Consider the following 21,158-nt stretch of genomic DNA (forward strand, 5'->3'; position numbering starts at 1 on the left):
GATGACTTGAAATAATAATAAATGAATAAAACATTAAATAAGCTAAAACAACTATAAAACAATATATTTATTGCTATTTAAAGAGCAAATTGCAGGTTAGAGACTCCAGTGAGTCCGTGTATAGAAGAATAATGCAGACCTAGATTTTCTTTAAAATATACTTATAAATACGCTAATAAGGCTTTTTGAGTCATTTTGTTTGAACATTTTACTTCCGCATCTGAAAATTCTCAAACCGGAAGTGACGTAACGAGAGGGAATGCAGTGAATTTCAATGATAGGAAAACAATGGATCGCAATGACAGTTCGGATGCTGAGGAAATTATAAATGTTTATTAATACCCATGTGGCAGACCACAACCATACAATGATGACACACAATAAGGGACAGGCCAGGATTAGACAGAACAGCGATTAGAGGAGATGAATTGAGTTGTGTGAGGAGAAACAGTGGAAAACAGCAGGTGAGAGACCAGTTAGGTCATGATAAAACGTTATGCGCTAGTATGAACACTGTGCTCAGATTACAATACTTTAATATAGATAATAAGTACTTTACAATACTTTACAGATTATTATCATGTATCAGGCAATCACAAAGCCGGTATTGGTTATCTGGGAGTATTGATACCAATAACAGAAACTAATAATAATACGTTTTGTCCATCTGGCATAAGTCAAACTCGTTAATATCCGATTATCCATCCACACTAACCGTTAAAGCTGGGTGTACACGGTGCGGTTTTTGCTATCATACGAGCTCGCAGACGATTTTTTTCTCTTGCATGTACATCGTGGATGCTCGTATGGTCATGGCTCGCATACAGTCATCTTGAAAAAAATTGAACCTGCAATATGCTCTTTAAATCTGCATGCCTCTTGCGGAAGAACATTGCAGGCAGAGCTACTTCTCCCTGTTTATGTCTATGGCGAGTCACGCAGGGACTGTTCTCCTCTGCACCGGTTCCTACTAGTCCAGTCTGACATAGTCCCAATATAAACACTTATTATAAGTTTACCATATTCAGGGTAAGACAAAAACATGGTTTGGAAAATGGGTTCATGTTGTACAGCTCATTATTTATATTTTCTAAATATTGAACACAAAAAAAGTTACGGCCAGTTTAATAATAATAATTTAGGCCTAATAATAATAATCCACTGCTGTTCTTTATTTGCATCTCTTTAACTGTTTTCACCAGGTTTGATGGTTCTAATTAATTGAATTAAAACTCTATGGCTTAAGTTTATTTATTTGTTTATTGTTTATTTATTTAACACATGTATCTATATGCTAAACAATTAGGACGTCAATAACGAATGCCACTCTTTTACTTCTACAAAACCCTTTGTGAAAAACATGTTCTCTGTGACTCTGTCCTGTGTTGCTACCAAAATCACATGTTAGTTTGTTAGTTTTGCCTAGAAAAGGACACGTCAGGCACGTAACTCGGATACATTGTAGACCTCTCTTCATTGGCCTAATTATTCTTTATTTTGATTGGTTCCGCTGACCTAAGGGGACACGCGAGCGACAGCTCACTCTGGCCAATAGAAGCACTGTCAACACGTTTAAATCCCGCCTTCCCTCTTCCCTAAATGGCTAGACGTTATGTCAGTATTTTTTTTTATTTCTCATTAGTTCGTTTCCAGAATAAGGCGGTACATTATTTGTTGTTGTTATAGTGGGAGAAGTGGGCCAGTAGACATTTTCAACATAGAAGGCGATTTATAATACAAAGTTATTGATTTTTGGAGACCAACGTCATTACTGCGCTAATACGGGCATCTGATCTTCGTCCAAACGGGGAAGACGTGCGTTGCATTTTGACTTCTTCCTTAATCTAAATCAGCCGTCCAAGGTATGTTGTGTGCGTTTACCGCAATGATCAGTACACCCAGTTTAAAGTTTATTGTGGACAGGTTTAGTTTCATTGTGGAAACGGTCGTGGATTTGTGGTGCATCAAAGTTTACCCAGTGAAACCCTCGTTAAGTTTACTTTGTTCCCTAAATGAGGATTGAACGGAATAGCAGGTCATATCTCGAGCTAGCAGCCATACATCAGTAGCAGTTGTTATGGGCCCAGTTATCTTACAGTTTCATGCACTTTCTGACGGCAGCAGATTATTATTGTTTATGAGTTACCATAGTGTGCTCTAGGAGCGGGCAGTGCTGTGGAGGACATGTTTTCGCATTGCAGTACTCCCTGTTGCAACTCGCCCTCACAACACCATCAAGAATCATAAGCGTGTTGACAACTGTTTCGGATACGGTTATTCAAAAAGTGCAGTAGCGGATAATACCACGAAAGTGAATAACTAAACCATATTCTGCCATGGTATTTACACGAGTAAGCAAATGTAGGCCAATTAGCTTGGTGCATCATGTCCAAAATGTATAACTTGCACAACACATACTGTAAAACATGTTTGTGAGGTATATAGTGTAATATCAACTGCGATGCTCAGTAAAAATATTTAGAGTATTTAGAGCACAGAAAAAAGACACTAGCAGGTCAGAGTCATTTTTTAGAGACACACTCATTATTCAGACGTCGAAGTAAATAGGAATGCAAAAATGTCATATGAGAGTATTTCACTGGGATGGGTGTGCATGTCTGTATTATGTAATGTTCTTTTGCAGGGCACAAGTGGACGGTTGTCTGAATAAACAAAACAAAAATCTAAATCACTAGTCTGCCTAAGTTTCTCATTAATGACATATAATGAAGGATTTTCCACAACCTTCAATGATCCGGTTGTCTGCTATCACCAGACCAAGCTCAATTTAAGATTGAACATTGGTCTGGGGAGTCTGTTCTGTATTTTCTACTGCACAAGAGGCGTGATCAACGAGCATTTTTCAAATGACTCTGTACGCCATTGGATAATCCTTCAACCAATCAGACCAAAAGAGGCGTGATAAACAGGCAACAAACAAACTTCTCGTCATTTGGGCGTTAAAATCGGTTTAAATGCAGCGCTGCCTTCCCGGAATGCTGTGCGGGCGTGTTAAAGTTGCTTGACGTCACCCATAGGAATAAAGTGGAGCGCGGCGCGACAGAAGTGTTGCGCGGACAAGTGGATCTCCACCTTGAGCCTGACGATGTAGATGTGACGTAAGCAACCTGTCTGACAGTTGTAGGTCTTCTAGTAGTTGTGGAAAGTGAAATCTGAATCACGTTGTTTAAATGTTTTCTCCCGTTGCTTTTGGCTCTCTATCGGCTTCTCCCCATTCTTCCCCCATGACTTTATCAGACTTTATGTCTCCATGTCCCCCCCGACTGCCTCATAGACAGTTAAAGATTGCTTATGAGCGTCTCCTCCTGTCTATACGGTAATTTCTCAACTGTGCGACAGAGTAGCGACGGTTATGACGCAATAGTAAGCCTATTTTTACAAAAACAGCTTCTGCGGGGCGATTGTGTAAGATACAAGGTAACGGAGCCTTTTATGCATTGTCGTGTTTCTTTATAAATAAACAATGGACAAATGGAGTCTTTAAACACCTCAGATGTAAAGTTATTCACTGTCAAACTGACTCAAAAATGAACGGGAGTCAATGGGATGCTAACAGTAGGTGATGGCTTGGTTAGCAATGGCCGCCCCTATGGGTGAAACGCTTTCCGAGCGCTAGATTACCCCCTTGAGAGAGAGTCGCGATAACGGAAGTTCAAAACTCTTGATAGTCACGTGATTCATGTAAACCTTGAATAGTTCCAGGAAGTGCTTTGATGGGCAATTCAAATTGTTAGTCACATTGACAGATTTTCAATAATTTTATTACACATCAACATGTGTATGTAGCTTGAGTATGTAGTTATAGCGATGTTGTTTTTAAAAGATAAAATTCGCTAATATTTGAGAATTAGTGTGCTCAATTACCATAACCTTTGCCTCGTTAATATAATTTAGGCTAACGTTAACTTGGATTGAGACGGGTTGCTGTTGTTTTTTATGTTATGTCATGTTCATTGTGTTTCCCTCAAAAGGGTTAGGAAACCCTCTAACCCTAACCCTCTCTCTATGGCTCTGCCATCATCATGTTAAACCTACCAATAGCGTGCCAGGTGGATGAGACAGTCTGTGATTGGTTCCCACAAAATTGTAACAGAAGCAGTAGAAAATAATGTACAGGTTTCCAGACTGAGCTGCAGTGTGAAATTAGCCTAGAAATCTAGACGCACCATAGCGGCAGCAAATCTAATCGTCTAGCAACTCTCAATACACTTCTGAGCTGTAAGCGCCAAACTCTGGATGGGCCAATCACATTGTGTATAGAGTTGGTGGGCGGGGCTTAACATAATGACGGCCGAGTTGCGCTTGTGTGCTTCTAGTAAACACAGAAGCTGGCGAACGGCGGTCTTTCGAATCAGCTTTGACTCTGGAAGACTTGGAGTTAAGCTTTTCTCTGAGAAAAGAACAAAGAACGGCGCTGAAGTCATTCTTAAGAAGGGAAGATGTGTTCTGAGTTTTGCTGACCCGATACGGTGAAAGTTCAATCTTTCAACGAGCTCCGCTTCACCTTCGTTGTTCTGGTTGGTTGTAGCGCTATCCTATTGCGTGCAGAGGGAGTTTAAAAGACAACCGTTTATCCCGCCCCTCGGATTGAGTCCTGTCAATGGTGAGTTTCATTCAAATCAAATCACCAAAAAAACTAATATTTTAAATTGTAATAATATATCACAATATCACAAAAAATCTGTATTTTTGATCAAATAAATGCAGGCTTGATGAGTAGAAGAAACTTCTTCTTTCAAAAACATTACAAATAGTAGTGTGTCCAAACTTTTGGCCCGTACTGTATGTTAAAATTGCTTCTCGAACAAGAAAAAATATAGAACGGGACTTGATTTTGTCCATTTGGAATTGATTGGATCATTGGATGGTTGTGGTCAGTAGTTGGGGTCAGTGGTTTGTTATTGCGGTGATGTCACGTGAGTGGACAGGAAATTCACGCCCTCACGTGATCAGAGGAGAGATGTTGCTGCAAGTGGGAGGGGAAGCTATTTTGATATATATATATATCATATATCATATCATTAATAAATACTGCAATATTCATTAACAACAATTGTCCATTTTAGGACTGTAAAAAATGTACACATGGTTTGAATTTTAACATGACAGAAATAAATGAACAACATCTGGACTGAGGGCAAAGGAGAGGAAGAGCCCATGGTGGGGTGATAGAATGACCAGAGCATTTAAACAAAAACTATTTGTTACTTCTAGAGTATATGATTGACTGATTAAGAGAATAAATATATGTGATTAATGATCATTAACAGATCTCACAGTGTGTTTATTTCTCCCCATGTTTGAATGACAATATTGTAATGCATTTATGTATGAGGAAGCCTGAAATGTTTTGTTAGTTATAATTTAATGTTGATGTTATTGTTCATGTGTGTTTGTCCCTCAGATGTCTAGCCAGTATCAGCGAAGTGTTCCGCTGGAGGTCAGGAGAGCGGAGGGTGAGAGAGTCCGCGCCAAACATCCGGATAAAATTCCGGTCAGTCTCATGGTTGGAAACCAAAATAACAAGCAATAAAACATTTCAATCAAATTATCAGGATGGTGCAAAGCTTTAAAGGGATACTTCACCCAAAATCAATCATTTACTCACCATCATGTCATTCCAAACTTGTATTTCTGTCTTTTGTGGTGCACAAAAGTAGTTTTATAGAACGTTGGTTAACAAACAGTTTTGGTGACATTTAAATTCCATTGGACACACCAAAATAATAGGTCATTCCATGTCAAATCAATCAAATTTTGGAAACTTCCCTGGATTAAATTTTGTATTTTTTTTTTGTTAATATTTTTCTGAAGAAAGACAAACATAAATAGTAATGAAAGCCTAAATAAATATCAATGTAAATAAATGTATTGGCTGTATATTTACTGAGTAATCCACTATTTTGTAGAGGGAGTCAAAATTATAATTTTCATATGAAATTTGATGCCAAATTACAGGTGGTAAAATGGCTTTAGAAAGATCACTATTTTCAATATTTTATTTTCTATTAGTAAAATCTGTTGAATTTAGCCATCTTTGTTGCATTTTATGCCGACAGTGACAGTTGAAAAATGGGGGAAAGCACTTGTTGTGTTTTTTTTGCCCTGAAGTTTGCATGCCTGTAACGCAAGAAGTATTAAAGATATTTTAACACCCTTCCCATAGATATGGAGAATTTAATGCAGCTCCATGAGTAAATTGTCAAACTGTACATGTTTTCAGTGGTCAAAAACCAAATGTGGGTCGTTATGGATACAGCTAATGCTTTTTCTGAATTAATATTTGAAACTATGAAAAAAACTAGAAAAACTTTTTTTCTATCAACACAATTGCATAGAATATACCTGAGTGCCATAAATATTGTATTTCCAGTGTTTGCATGCCTGCGACTGTAAAAGTATTAAAAATATCTCATTATGGTTTTATATTTTGGTTTTTAACAAACTTTTCTTTTAAAATCTTAATTTTTCAAGGCCCTTGTCTATTAGATCCCATAGACATGGGATCTCAATGCTGCTTCATGTTCAGTTTGTTGAATTTGACCCATTTTCAATGGTCAACTCAAATGCGGGTTTCTTTGTATCTAAAGGGGAATGTCTGAAGAATATATAATGTTGACACTAGAAATGTATCTTTTTTCTCCATCAAAACAATTGCATAGTGGAGAGCGGGACACAACCGAACGCTTTTTGACTGTCTCAGTTTGTGTAAAATCCACTTGGGATTCAGAGTATTTATTTTTCCCCACATTAATTGCACACATGTCTAGTACAATTATGTGGTTTTTTCATTAATACAGTGTATACTTTTTTCTTGATTTCCCCCGAAAGAATGGAAGTGAAATGTGACAACATGCCCTGTAGGTGGGGTACATTGTAACATGAACAAATGACAGCTTAAAATGTTATCTAATATAAAAATCAAAAAAATATCCAAAACATACTTAAATATTTTGTAAATAAAATACAATTAATAACTTTTAAATAAAAGAATGGCATTTTTTTTATCATTAAAAATACACAATTTTTTTAAATACTTTTATTAGCTATGGCTTAAGTAATTTTTTTTAATTTAAAGAGCCAACATCAACAATCAACAATGGTCTTCATCAGTGCAAAACATGTTGGCTCTTTTCATTTTAAAAATGACTTAAGCCATACCTAATAAAGGCTTTTTATTTCATTCCTTCTCCTTCTTTTACATCTGACTGGGAACCTTGGACCTGCCTTTTTTGTGACATTTCTAGTTTCATTGAGTGCGTTTACATGCACTAACCTGCTTTCTGTCGGCTTATTAAAATGCGCATGTGTGATAGATGACAAACGCATACTTAGCAGATTTAAATGCATCCAGTGAGTGTTTTGCATGATCTAAGGACATATATCACAAAAGCAGACTCTTTTAATACCCAGAAAATTGTAAAAATGTGTTCTCATCTCATGCAGCAGAAGTAGAAGAGGTTCAGTCAAAACGCTGCATCTGTAACTGCATGAGAGAATAATATAAGCCGAAAAATTTCCCGCTGACACGTTGCAAGCTTTATTTAACATCAAATACTGACATAACATTTAGAATACTCTTTAGATACAAATTATTTTTGATGTCACTACATGGAAATAACTTGGTTTATTAATAAAGTCATGTAAACGCGGTTTACTTGCGTTGTCAGCTTACTGTTGTGTGTTGTAAACGTGCTCAGTTTTATTTGTGGTTCAGATATTCCTCTTTAAACACAATAAGTATCGGCTGTTGAAAAGTGAACCACATGGTTTTTGACCACTCAAAATTTGTACAATTGACCAATTTTCTCACTGTGCCGCATTAAGATATCCATATCTTTGGGATTAAACCATATAGGGTCTTTACAATTACGAAACCAAAGAAAAGTTAAAGAACCAGAATCTAAAAGGTTGTCAAGATATCTGTATTTCTTCTTAAGTTACTGGCATGCACCGTTGGTATATACTAATAGTCCTACTAATCTCTGTGTAAAAATAAAACAATGATGCTGCCATCTTTCTAAAGATCTTTTTGGTGCCAAATTTACAAAACAGAATTACCCAGTAAATACAGATTAATTTCATATTTTAGCTTTCTTCATTTAAGTCATACAGGTTTGGAATGACATGAGTAATAACAGAATTTTCAACTAATATTAAATTGCTCTGAAGGGAATGTTTTTGGAGAGTTTTCTATTTATTTATTTATTTATTTGTTTCCTTAGATTATTGTGGAAAAGGCTGCAAGGTCACGAGCTCCTGAACTTGACAAAAAGAAATACCTTGTTCCTTCAGACCTCACAGGTGATCTATTTCATACATGCCCTCAACACTATATATAATTTCTGTACATTTACAGGGGAATTCAACACAACTCATGATTGTCCATAAGCATTATGTAATGGTATTCCAGTATATTAAGAAGGCCTTTCAAAATTTTTGAGACTCTCACTGACCCTAAACTTCCCTATTCAAACCTTCCTTTTGAGGAAGAAAGGAAACCGTTTACAAACTGTTAAGTTTTGAAATGACTGACATTATTTACACTTTCGCTTCCAGTTGGTCAGCTCTGTTTCCTGATCAGACAGCGGGTGTCTATGAGGCCAGAAGAAGCGCTCTTCTTTTTTGTTAAAAACTCCCTCCCTCCATCCAGTTCCCCTCTGTCTGCGGTGTATGAGGTAAATCAAACACCCCTCTTCACTAATGCGAGTAAGATACTCAACTTTATTAGCATAGGGTGTTCATTGTCACATGGGGTGGCAGCAAGAATGAGTTTGAGGCAGGAAATATAAATTCAAATAAAGAACACTCAAGATAACACACAGGAGAAACACAACCACTACACACAGACGAGAACGGACAACTGAGAACACACTGAGGGCTATAAATACATTTGGAAAACAAAAGAAACTAAATGAAGCGCGGGTGAAACTGGAACAACTAAACAGAACATAATCCTCCTGACGTTAATTAAATTCTAAATAGATTTCTCAACAATCACATGACCTTGAATATAAACAGCCTAATGTTCTTAAGTACATTAGTACGTGATTAATAAATAAATGAATCATGAATAAAAAAACGAAATAAATGAAATAAAAAAAGTTAAAAATGCAATATAGTTATAGTAATATTAAATATAATTTACACACACAACCATTTAAAAGTTGGATTTTTTTGGGATCGTAATTAATTTTATAAAAGTTTTGAACTCTGTTATGCTCACCAAGGCTGCATTTATTTAATCAAAAATATAGTGAAAGTAGTATAGTATGTTAACAATATCTCTTTTATATTTTCAGCATCATAACCCCAGTCTCATGATCCTTCAGAAATCATTCTAATATGCTGATTTGGTGCCCAAGAAACATTTCTTACTATCTACATTATACTACATTATACTACTATCATGTTGATTTTATTTTCAGGATTCTTTTAAAAGAACAGCATTTATTTGAAATTGAATGTTTTTGTAACATTGTGAAATCTAGTTAATGTGTCACTGCTGAATAAAATTATAAATTTAAAATATAAATCTTATTTGTATGATAGTCTATACACACAAACTTTTACCATTTGAATCATAATTAATCATACAATTTAAAAACACAATTTCTGATCTAAATCGATCTCCTCTGTCTGTTTTAGGAACACCACGAGGAAGACCTGTTCCTGTACATGACATACAGTAATGAAAGTGTTTATGGTGCTTGAGACGGAGGAAGAGAGAATCGGAGAAAGAGAGAGAAAGATGTTACATTATTTTACCACTATTATCCCACATTCAATACCTTGTACATACAGGGGGCATTGTTCATGATGGGGACTTAAGGGTGCTGTTTGCATTTATCAGTATTTAGGGGAAACTATAATGTGTTTCTTGGCAATAAAGTATTGGGACTTGAGAATTGAGAGACACTAAAGAGAGAGAGAAAATGGAAGGTCAACCTCAAACAGTAGTAGAGTAAGCTAGTATTGATTTCGTCTTTCTCTCCCAGGAGCGCGTCAATTGTATGTAATGCAAATAGGTTTTGTTCTTGTTTTTCTTTTTTTGTAAAGTATTATCAATAACTTTTGTGCATATAATAAAAATCTTTAAACTATTTCATCCTCTTGTCAGTCTATGAGTCTGTGCATGTTTAAAGCATTTGCTGGTTACGATATTTTAAGGTGTCTTTGTTACACTGTAATTATACAGTACTGAGTAATATTATGTAAATACATGTACTTACTTTAGAGTTTGGTTTAGGGTTAGTTGCATGTAATTATGCATAATTAATAGTTATTATGTAATATACACTATATTGCCAAACGTTTTGGGACGTCTGCCTTTACATGCACATGAAATTGAAAGGGATAGTTCACCCAAAAATGAAAATACTGTCATCATTTACTCACCCTCATGTTGTTCCAAACCTCTATGAGTTTCTTTCTTCTGCTGAACACAAAAGAAGATATTTGGAAGACCAAGCAGATAGAGCAACCATTCACTACCATAGAGATTAGTGAAGAGGTAGTGAAGGGAAATACGTGTAAATTAAGGTTATCTTTAGATGATTAACTCTGTGATGTTGCATAAAAATGAGTTCAGATGCTAATTTCCTTTTTTGGAAACTACTACAGTCCTTACAGTCTCTCTAATCTTACAATGGTAACAGTTTCAGCCAATCTCATGTTGATCTTGAATACCTATAGAGTAGTATTGCATCCTTCATATCTCTGAAGAGTCTTTAGTTTTATCATATTTATAAAAGACAGATACGCTGTACTGATTTTTGCTGCACTCATGTGCGCATGCCCGTAGTTGTATCCCTTAACTTTTTCGCCATGCTGGACGTAGTGTGACATCACCGTTTAGCAAAATATACGGATTGGCTGTACACATGAAAACAGAAGATTGTCGTTTTCAGATTTATCCACTTTGGGACCCGGTTTCAAAAAATATCGGATTCATGCTTCCAAAACACTGGATCCGTGTGGACGGAACGTTGATACGGTACAAAATATATACAGCTAAACGCGTCTCCGTGTGGACAGGACCTAAGGGGCCAAGCCAACCCCTGAAAAACAACCCCACACCATAATCCCCCCTCCCCCAAACTTATTTCAACAGTCAGGCAAGTACCGTTCTCATAACCGGCAAACCCAGACAAGCGTGATTCGTCACTCCAAAGAATTGTCCAGTGGCTGCGTGCTTTTCTCCACGGCACCTGACACCTTGCATTATGGATGCAGCCGCTTGGCCATGGAAACCCATTCCATAAAGCTCTCTATGCACTGTTCTTGAGATAATCTTAAAGCCACACAAAGTTTGGAGGTCTGTAGCTATTGACTGCAGAAAGTTGGTGATTTCTGGACACCCCGATGGGCTGACCCCGCTCTGTAATTTTACGTGCCTACAACTTTTTGTCTGATTTGCTATTGCTTCCACTTTGTTATAATACCACTAACAGTTGACCGTGGAATATTAACTAGGGAGGAAATGTCACAGGTGGCAACCTATCTCAGTACCATGATTGAATTCACTGAGCTCCTGAGAGTGACCCATTCTTTCACAATTGTTTTTAGAAGCAGTCTGCATGCCTAGTGCTTGATTTTATACACCTGCGGCCATGGTAGTGATTGGAACCCCTGAATTTAGTGCTTTGGAGGGGTGTCTCAATACTTTTGGTTGGTTGATTGTGTGTGTAACAATGTAAAATAGAGTGTAACCCATTTGTTTTCGTACAAATTTAATGGATTGTTGTCCACTATTATTTATATTCAGCTATTTTTAGACATATTTAACATTTAACACCTAAACTTAAAAGGCTTAAAGAGACACTAGTGGTTTGTGTTTGATATGTTTCAATTTCTTTTCCATTAGGATGAGACATGATTAGTGGTTTGATTCATTTTGACAGTATGAAAAAGAGAGAAGTGAGGGATATTGTGGCGACAAGCCGGAGGGTAATGAGGAACTTGCGGGAAAACAACTGATCATGTGTGATGCTCAGATTCATCCTGGTGTGAGAGCATTTGCATCAGGTCAGCAAATTCATATGTAAAGCTTTTCTATTATTACCGTGTTATTTTTCCTCAAAATAGTTGTGCTAAGACATTAAGACATTTAATCAGTTTCGCTAAAGAGTTTGCACCTACTGGGACCTCTGACAAATTAGTCAGGAAAACGAAACTCAAGGGAATTGGCAGACAGAAAAAAGAACCATGGAGAGCAAGACAGAGGTAGAAGTGGAGTTGGAGGAGATTGCGACGGCTGAGGATGATAAGGAAAAAGAAGAGAAGCCGGAGACAAAAGGTAATATGGTTCATAACATTTTCTTTTATAAGGCTAAACAAGTAGTTATTAGCTCTACTGAAGTTTAAGAACACGACTCCACCCTTCACAGTGCATTCAGTGGGAGAGATTGCACTATGTGTGCAGGGCAATACCAAATTTCTTTAATCCAGTCATTATATATACAAATCACTACGCCTTTTTTTTCCTTCTCATAATATTCAACATTCTAGAGGAGGACATAGATGAAGGGAATGTTTACTACACTCTCACTGACCCATCTGAAAATGTGTATGGTGTGGCCTCTTCAACTCGCTCTTATACAGTCAATAAAGGTAACACACTTTTTATACACTCATCAAAACTCATTTTCCTATCACTGCAAATTTCAGGCCAATGAATTGCTAATAAAGTGAATAAAATTAATTAATTAATACTTAATAAAGTTTTGTGCATATGTTTAAATTATTCAATTAGAGAGTATTCAAAACAATATATATATACATTTTTTTTTTTTTAATAAATATGCTTTTGTATTCAGTTATGTGGCATACAAATGTGTGATAGAGGATCCAGCTGTCCATTTGGTCTAAAACAGGACAAGTGAAAAAAGGCCAAAAAGAGGAACAAAAACAGACGGAGAAAAAGAACAAACTGGTGCAGCGGTCAGTGAATTAGCAAAGTATTAAACAAACAAAAAAATGTATTTCTGATCTTAAGATAAAAGGGCAGATGTACATAAATAACACAAAATCTCTGGTTAAATTTATAGAAAACAAAAAACAAAACAAAAAAAAACAAGTAGATATTTACCAAAACCAAATTTTTATGTTAATGTTGCATGCTACCAGGTGGCATTCAAGGTGCAGATGAGACAGCAGATTAACATAAATATCTTAAAGGAAACATAAATCAATTGTGATGGGACTGCAGGGAATTCCATCTTTTTCCAGTAAATTCCCAGAAGCACAAAAAAGGAACATGGTGATTGCAAATAATGGGAAGGAAATGTATATTTCACTGCTGTTGCATTTTGCTAGTGCAAAATATTTGGTAACATTTTATTTTACAGTGTTCTTGATAAATATGTTACATGTACTTACTCTAGTAATAACAGTAAATTAAAATTACAGGTAGCTAACCATCAAACCAACCCTAATCCTAGCCTTAACATATAGTAAGTACATGTTAGTTATTACTCATTATATAATTACACTGTAAAACATTTTTTTTTTTAATTAAGTGTAACCAAATATTTTGCTTTCCCAAGAAATTTGCTTACAAAACATTTTGGGGGAACCAACTCAACGGTTTATGTATATGTGCAAAAAAATAAAATTAAAAAAATAATGCACTTATTTTTGGGAACTTTAAGGGTTTGTAGTGTGTAAGGCCGCCCAAATCGTCCCAATGGAGGCTAACGATCGGCGGGTGAAGGTCGATACGCGTTCGGTCTTTTCAGCGGGGCAAAGGGATTTTATTCCAATTTCTCGTTATCTGACTCCATTAATCATAATTTAGAATTTAGGTTAGAATGCCAATTGGTGATTTGGTCATATATTTAATAGTTTAACTACACATTTAATTATTCCGTTTAACCCTTTGTTGAAATGATACCCAACCTGAATAATTCCAGAGTTCCACAATTCCACAATTTATTTAACAGTCAGGTAAATGTATAAAGCCAATTACATAGTCAATTCAAAGGTAATCCATATATAACATCAAATACTCTGAAGTAAAGAATGAAATGTATACCTGACTTCTGAAAATTACATAATGCTGGCTATCTTGAGACATCCAGCATTACGGGTTGACCGGTTTAAAGTGTCAAGCCCTGAGCTCTTTGCAACATTCCCTTAAATACCCAGAAACAAATGTACAAACTCTTTCAAATGTAAACACTAGTTCACAATGGGAATTTGCATTGATCAAGACTTGTATTGATGCAAAGGCCAAATGGCTGAAAGCCACACCCACCATACTAAGACAATATATCTCTAAACTCTTAAAACATTGATTATCTTTTGGTTAACTTCTTTGGGGATGAGATCTTTGTACCAGTCGCACTGAGACATTTCAAACGATATCAAACACATATAATACTGTATTGTGAGGATTGACATTGTAATATAGAGATTCTGGTGTATTTTTAGTGATCTCAGCATGAGAGAGGGAAGGAATTGGGGGAGAGGGGGTCAACAGGGAAAGATCTAGATTAGCTGATAGTGAGGTGAGACTTGCGTCTCCAATGGTATGTGAGGGACAGTTCAGATGTTAATTTCCTTTATTTTCTCAGAGAGTTCTTGTTCCTCATTCAGACATTTCGGCATAGACTAGTTTTTTCAGTCTTACAAGTGCTTAGATTAAGTGTAGCCTACTGCACTCTATTGTCATGTTAATTGCCATTACAATTAAAACATTTTTTTCTTCTAATGTTAGCAAATTAAAATGTTTTTGCCTTTCTTAAACTTGCAATATTTATTATCCAAGTAGCCTATTTAATATTGATAAAACAATTTGTCGTAGGCTGTAAACAAATGCCAGGAATATACAGGATTAAAGTTAAATTATTTACAATTATTTACTGTAAGTCAGAAATGTACTTTGAAATCAGTGCATTCTGGGTTATTTTCTTACAAATGACTGTAAATCAACAGCAGAATGATGTTTACATCCCAGTAGTTTACTGCTTTTGTTTAACTGTGAAACAGTGACACACTAGAATTTAAAATGCTAATTGGGTGATTTTATGAAGTTGAATAATAAACTTGAATAAAACAATAATAATTTTAGCGTTATTTCAGAATGAGGATTTACCAATATCTTGTTTAAAATGCATAACTGTTGTAAACGGTTCGGACGGATCTTTCACATTAGTGAAGCAGCTGCTGAGATTTATCTTTGAAAGTGACATCATCTTGCAACACAAGACTTTTTTCTTATAAGCATCACCTCAATAAAAACACAACAATGGTGATACTAAAAAGAGATAAAATGGAGATTACAATATTAACCATCAACAATATTAATTACAGGTACACTTTGTAAAAAATGTCATGTAAAAATGTGACTAAAATTGGCAGTAAATTACTGTAGATTTTACAATAGGCTACATTTCTGAAAGTGCAGTTGTGATTGAATGCAATTATTAACCTGGAATATATAGCGTAGGCTACTGTAATTTCACACTACATTTTTGTAACAGTGTAAAGATACAAGCTCAGAGACATCTTGATTTGGTACCCTGGATAGTGATATTTTTTTATAATTATTTTTCATTAATTTCATTAACTTTACTTTGTGGTAAAGCAAAATGTGTAGGCTATGTGTGGGCTATGTGTATGTGTATATCATAAATTCTCTAAAAATTAGCTTTGGGTGTTGCCACACATCCTCATGTCATCCCTTTGCCATCCTATAAATAATTTTCTATATCTGCCCCTGACCCGCATAAATTATACATTGCACTGTAATTTGATAATAGTCTTTTGTATGACCATAGTTCACAATGTAAAAACCGTATCTGGGACACAGCTGCATATTTTTCTCTCTGGAGGACAGCGGGTAGCTTAATTTGTCCGGAGAGCACTTCAAGGATAAGGGCACACGAGGACACAGAGCCGGTATTGTGTTATGGACGTCGTCAGACTGTGCCTACGTTGCTACAGTGACGGGTGAACGTCTTCAAAGCCCCTGCGCGCGGTCGGAACCCGGAACCCCCCGTAGTGTGTATGTGAGATTTAAAGAGCCGAGCCGAGCTACGGGTTAGTGCGCACTACAGTAGCAAATTCTGTGTAGATTCAGCGTTAGCGAAAACATGTACGTAAAACTGTGCAATTTCGGCAAGTACGCAGACGAAAAGTCTGAACCGAAAAAGGTGCACCCGGAATCAGGTAATGCCTGGTGTGATTGCACATCTCTTAATTTCCGTCGTTTGACGGTTCATGTAACGACAGTGTATGTATTATGTTTTTCTCCAGATGCACCACTAGATATTTACCGGAAACTTCGTCAATACCGCATCATTTCACTGGTTCTTTTTGTCATATGTGTCCTGCTGCTGATTTTGGTTCTTGCACTGCTTATCAAGAGTAAGTATAACCATTTTTTATATGCAGGCCTACTTGGAACAGTATTGGTTTAGTAACTAGTTGTATTGCCTTTTGGTTATTTTGGGTCAAAATATGCTATTGTTATTATTACCAAATCGTTTTTGATATTGTAGGCTTTGTGTCAACAATATCTAATCTAACAAAAAAATAAAATAAATAAAAAAATAAAAAAATAACTGATGTAATTAATTTATTATTAATAATAATAACAATAAAAAACATATTGACCTATATGTCACACACACACACACACACACACACACACACACACACACACACACACACACACACACACACACACACACACACACACACACACACACACACACACACACACACACACACACAATGATAAGGGACAATGGTGCTAAATGCATGGATGCAATTTTCTCCTTACACAAAACTAACACTACAATGTTTATAAGCCGTTTATAAACTAATAGCAGAATATTAAAGAAGTACAGAATAAATTGTATGGTAACATTATGAAAGTAAATTAAGTAAATTAAACAGGAAAATTTACTTTTTTTGTCAGAGCAGTATCCCAAATTATTTTACATATTATTTAATTAAATGTGGTTACTCCATAACAATTGAATTAAAACTACTTCATCATAATACACTTTGATACAAAAATAAAAACATTTTCTTTAACTTTCTCTACATCATTATATTTACACTTTATTTTTAAAGGTTTCTGGAAATACAATAAACCCATATATGATATAATTTGAAAGCGCATAGAATCTCATCTTCACAAAGAATATAATGACTTTTGTGTTTGTTACACAAAGAAGTAAAATAAAGCTTAAATATACAATCGTGCCTAAACACCCCTCCCCTTCATGATAATGAATGTATTCATGATAATGTAAGTATTCAGACTTCAATATAATTAATTTTGTTCTACTGTTCTATCATAATCAATAATGATTTTGAATTTTTAACCATTTTCTGTATGTCACTTTATTATGACTTTACAGTATGAAAAATAAGTCTGTATTTTTGTTCCACTATATTATGAACAGTGTTTAGGACGCAGCCATGTCAGCTGGTAGATGAGACTAGAGGGTCTTCAGCGGAACAGGAATGCAGCTGGAAGAAATGCCAAGAGGTTTACCAACAATCTTTTGGAGGAACTCGTGAGTTTGCGAACAACAGATATGCGGTTGTCTAAAAGTTACTGATGACGGTTTCAATTTTTTCTATATGCGACTTATTTTTACATCACTTCAGTTTTCTTGTTCCCCACTTTAATGTATGTGCAGAGCGTCTGTGCATTGAATGTGCCAAGGGCTGGTTGAGATTTGAGAATACTTGTTACTTCCTGTCTCAAAACCGTCTGACCTGGCAGCAGAGCCGGGAGGAATGCCAGAGGAAGGGAGGAGATCTTGCCGTCATTACTAATGAACGTGTGCAGGTCCGTATATCTGTAAATATGGTCTAAGTAAAACTAACCGGAATGAATCTCATTTCAATGTTTGCAATGTTTCAATATCTTTCGGCAATATCTCATCTCTGCAGATGTATCTGAACAAGAAAGGGAATTTGAACTACTGGATTGGGCTAAATCATGCTGGGACAAATGAATGGACATGGATTAACAACACTGTACTGACAGTGAGGTGAGAGAATGTGGAGGCAATGTGAATTTTTTTTTTTTTGGGTACCTGAGTTGGTTTCCAACAGGATGTATTTTTATGCCGAATTGCTTTTTCCTGCAATGGAAATTAGCATGCATTGTCAGCTTTGGCCATGGAGGGGTGAACATAGTTTTTTTTGAAAAGGGTTCAACATTAAAGTTGCCAGAATGCATTGATACAATATTTTTAATTGTTCTCTGATATCTACATAGAGATTATGTGGCTTAGGTTGGGGTAATAATACTCCAGATACAGTTTTACATGTCCATTTACAACCGTAGGATTTATCCCTAGAATGAAATAGACCGTTATTACCTTATTTGGATGGGTCATGAATAATAATGTTGAGCTCTGCTCCAATTGACTCATTTCAGTAGCTCACACAAGTGAAGTTATTCAGCAAACACAATCGCAAATACCACAAGTGGCTCATGAGTGACTTTAAGCAGAAAATCTCAAATGTAGATTGCTGAAATGCAGTTTACTTGTTTATTGGTGTTTTCAGATCAGAGAGCTTGCGTGCATATGATTGCCAGATTACACATTTTAAGTAAAACACCAGATAGAATACGTGTTCTTTTTACATAAAAGTTCTGATTTGGGGATTTAAATGACGGAAATCTGGCAACCACAAGCATGAACACGCTCCTCTTTTTCCCCTCGACAAAACAAGGAGTGATTTTTGTTTGTTTTTATTTTTTAAACGACATTTTTGTCTAGTTTATAGTTTAGTATTACTACTATTTTTTATTGCCTGTTTATATAGTCACAATAATCATTTAAGGATGTTTGTTGTGTCATCTTGTCTTGTCTTAGTCATGGAAAAACAGGTTGTCAATTAACAGTTTTTGTCATGTTTTTGTTAACGAAATTGACACCAGTCAGAGCAAACTACTAGCAACTTTAAATGTAATTGTTGCGGTGTCCTGTTGCCCCGAAGTACCGAAGTGTCTATTCACACCAAGTGCCAATAGCGTGCCTTGTTGGAGGGTGCTATTCACCGTAGCTCCGCCTAACAATCCCTGTGCCTAACAATGCCTGGTTGTGCCAAACAACTTTAAAAAAAAACACTTGTAATTCAACTGTTAGGGGTTAACAGCTTATGATCCTAGTATAGTGAAAAATGAAGACAAAGTGTCAGGAGTGTAATTAATTCAAAGAAAATTTTACTTAAGAATAGTATGCAGTTTTAACAGCAGAAGCCAGCTTCAAGTCTCACAAGGAGTTCAAAGGCTGCGCTTCCCGCCTCATTGCCCCACCCTATCGTACATACAATTGTTCAATTGTTCAGTTATACTGTTTTCAAGGTCTATCCACATCATTCTGATAGGCTCAGAGAAAATGCAATGTAAGCAACTTTTAACACATAGACAGATAGGAGCACATATCGCCAAACTAGGTAGACTAGTTGTCGCCCCATAACCAGAATTACATCACTGTGACCTCAGAGGCCACTGAAAAGCGTCTTCAAGACTGGCGTCGTCTACAGAAATGTCCATCTCCAACATTAGGCCTGCACAGATGTGGGACACACACACGCACACACACACGCACGCACGCACGCACACACACACACACACAAACTCCAGAGAATACTGGTTTCTTCCAAGGTTGAGAACATCTTAACTAATTATAAACAAAACATTTCTCCAAAGCATGCTGATAACATGTGCTTTCTTTCAGTGAGAGGTACAGACAATAGTACAGGCAATATTCATCTTGACTCGTTAGTGTTTCAGTAAAAGAAAATATATATAATAAAGCCAAAAACATATTTCATATCTGGAAGCCGGTCTAAGTGAGCAAACACTGTTTCTGCACTCCTGGCATGTTGGAGGTGTGTGATACCTCCAAAATCCAAACACAGGACACCTTGTTGCTATCAAGTGTTTCGTGACACATCACACATCTCTAGGCCAGACCCTCAGTCACTCCTCAGAGACCAAATACACACTTTAGAAAACAAGAAATATAAAACAAAATCATAACTGGAAACTCTATAGGAAGATAATATTGATTAAGGCTTTGATTATGAATTTAATTAGGTATGTTAGTTCCATGTACAGAACTCTTATTATTCAACTATGCCAAGGTACAAGGTTTTCTATTCTATGGCACGTTTAATTAATCTAATTGACACAAACTAACAATGATCAATACTTCTACAGCATATATTTATATTAATGTTAACAAATAAGACCTTATTGTAAAGTGTTACCAAAAGTCCCTAAGTTTATTTCCAACCTTATGTATGTTTTCTAGGTGGACAGAATAATAATATGAATATAAAAATGCAGAAAACATGAAAAATCATTCAGTGATGTTTTGCCTATTTTTCATTGTTGCAACAGAAAAAAAGGAAATAAACTCAAGGAGGCACTTTCAGTTTATTTTTATTTGCAACTTGTCCCTCAAACCTCAGTGAATAATTCATCATGTGCTTCCAAACACAAACAAGCACCGTAAAATGGACATATTTGTTTAAATGTGATTTAGTAGCTCTAATGACGATTATGCTTCATTCACAGATATTGGAAAGATGATTCCTCTCCTGGAGATTGTGCCATCCTGGCTGCAAATGAACCAGCTGAACGCAGCTGGCACCCATCTCAGTGCGCATTACATTTACAGTACATCTGTCAGAAGATGTAGATGTCAGAAAATCAACTACACCAATCACAACCAACTAAATGTCTGGATATCATAACTCCACACATAATCAAGATATTATAATCATCTTAAAGATTAGAAATAGGGACATTTGGGCCATCAACCTAGCAAAAAGCTTCTTTCTTTTTTTTTACAGTGTGCATTATGAAGCATTATAAATGCAGAAACATACATTTTTAGAAACCATTTATTTGAAGTACAACGGCAGTAATTTCTAACCGTACTGATCATTTACACAAAGCTTGTTTATTTGCACTAAATATGGCTAACGTCCACATGATAATGTAATGAATTACGCATACATTCTCTGAAATGTCTCTCTCTGTATTTCTTAAATAAACTTCCACCTTTATATGTAACTATATTGATGGTGCACACCTATATGTTTGCATATTATAAAACACTAAAATAGTACAAAATAATCTAACAGGA

General features: G+C 35.9%; 2 protein-coding genes across 3 annotated transcripts; both read left to right on the forward strand.

The window, feature by feature from the left end:
* Positions 1-1,655: 1,655 nt before the first annotated feature.
* Positions 1,656-10,124, forward strand: zgc:92606 (uncharacterized protein LOC100000242 homolog). Its single transcript, XM_067448950.1, has 5 exons — positions 1,656-1,862; positions 5,426-5,515; positions 8,247-8,325; positions 8,581-8,699; positions 9,670-10,124. Exons 2-5 carry the CDS (start codon positions 5,426-5,428, stop codon positions 9,733-9,735), a joined length of 354 nt encoding a protein of 117 aa, XP_067305051.1. The 5' UTR covers positions 1,656-1,862; the 3' UTR covers positions 9,736-10,124.
* Positions 10,125-12,021: 1,897 nt separating this feature from the next.
* Positions 12,022-21,090, forward strand: si:dkey-26c10.5 (uncharacterized protein LOC563797 homolog). Of its 2 annotated transcripts, XM_067448942.1 has the most exons (7): positions 12,022-12,319; positions 12,532-12,633; positions 16,282-16,392; positions 17,442-17,555; positions 17,682-17,833; positions 17,938-18,038; positions 20,585-21,090. In XM_067448942.1, exons 1-7 carry the CDS (start codon positions 12,229-12,231, stop codon positions 20,706-20,708), a joined length of 795 nt encoding a protein of 264 aa, XP_067305043.1. In that variant the 5' UTR covers positions 12,022-12,228; the 3' UTR covers positions 20,709-21,090. The 2 variants fall into 2 exon arrangements, with proteins under 2 accessions (XP_067305043.1, XP_067305044.1); XM_067448943.1 differs by lacking the exons at positions 12,022-12,319; positions 12,532-12,633 and adding an exon at positions 15,867-16,194.
* Positions 21,091-21,158: the final 68 nt, after the last annotated feature.

This window comes from Pseudorasbora parva, chromosome 7 (assembly GCF_024679245.1).
Source record: "Pseudorasbora parva isolate DD20220531a chromosome 7, ASM2467924v1, whole genome shotgun sequence".
Taxonomy (NCBI): Eukaryota; Metazoa; Chordata; class Actinopteri; order Cypriniformes; family Gobionidae; genus Pseudorasbora; species Pseudorasbora parva.

What these genes read in the sequence shown, in the direction of transcription:
- zgc:92606 (XM_067448950.1), top strand. Translation starts at nt 5,426, where the DNA reads ATGTCTAGCCAGTATCAGCGAAGTGTTCCGCTGGAGGTCAGGAGAGCG. An exon ending in AACATCCGGATAAAATTCCG is followed by an intron (nt 5,516 to 8,246) that starts GTCAGTCTCATG and finishes TTGTTTCCTTAG; the next exon opens with ATTATTGTGGAAAAGGCTGC. An exon ending in TGTTCCTTCAGACCTCACAG is followed by an intron (nt 8,326 to 8,580) that starts GTGATCTATTTC and finishes TTTCGCTTCCAG; the next exon opens with TTGGTCAGCTCTGTTTCCTG.
- si:dkey-26c10.5 (XM_067448942.1), top strand. Translation starts at nt 12,229, where the DNA reads ATGGAGAGCAAGACAGAGGTAGAAGTGGAGTTGGAGGAGATTGCGACG. An exon ending in TTACTAATGAACGTGTGCAG is followed by an intron (nt 17,834 to 17,937) that starts GTCCGTATATCT and finishes TCATCTCTGCAG; the next exon opens with ATGTATCTGAACAAGAAAGG. An exon ending in AACACTGTACTGACAGTGAG is followed by an intron (nt 18,039 to 20,584) that starts GTGAGAGAATGT and finishes CTTCATTCACAG; the next exon opens with ATATTGGAAAGATGATTCCT.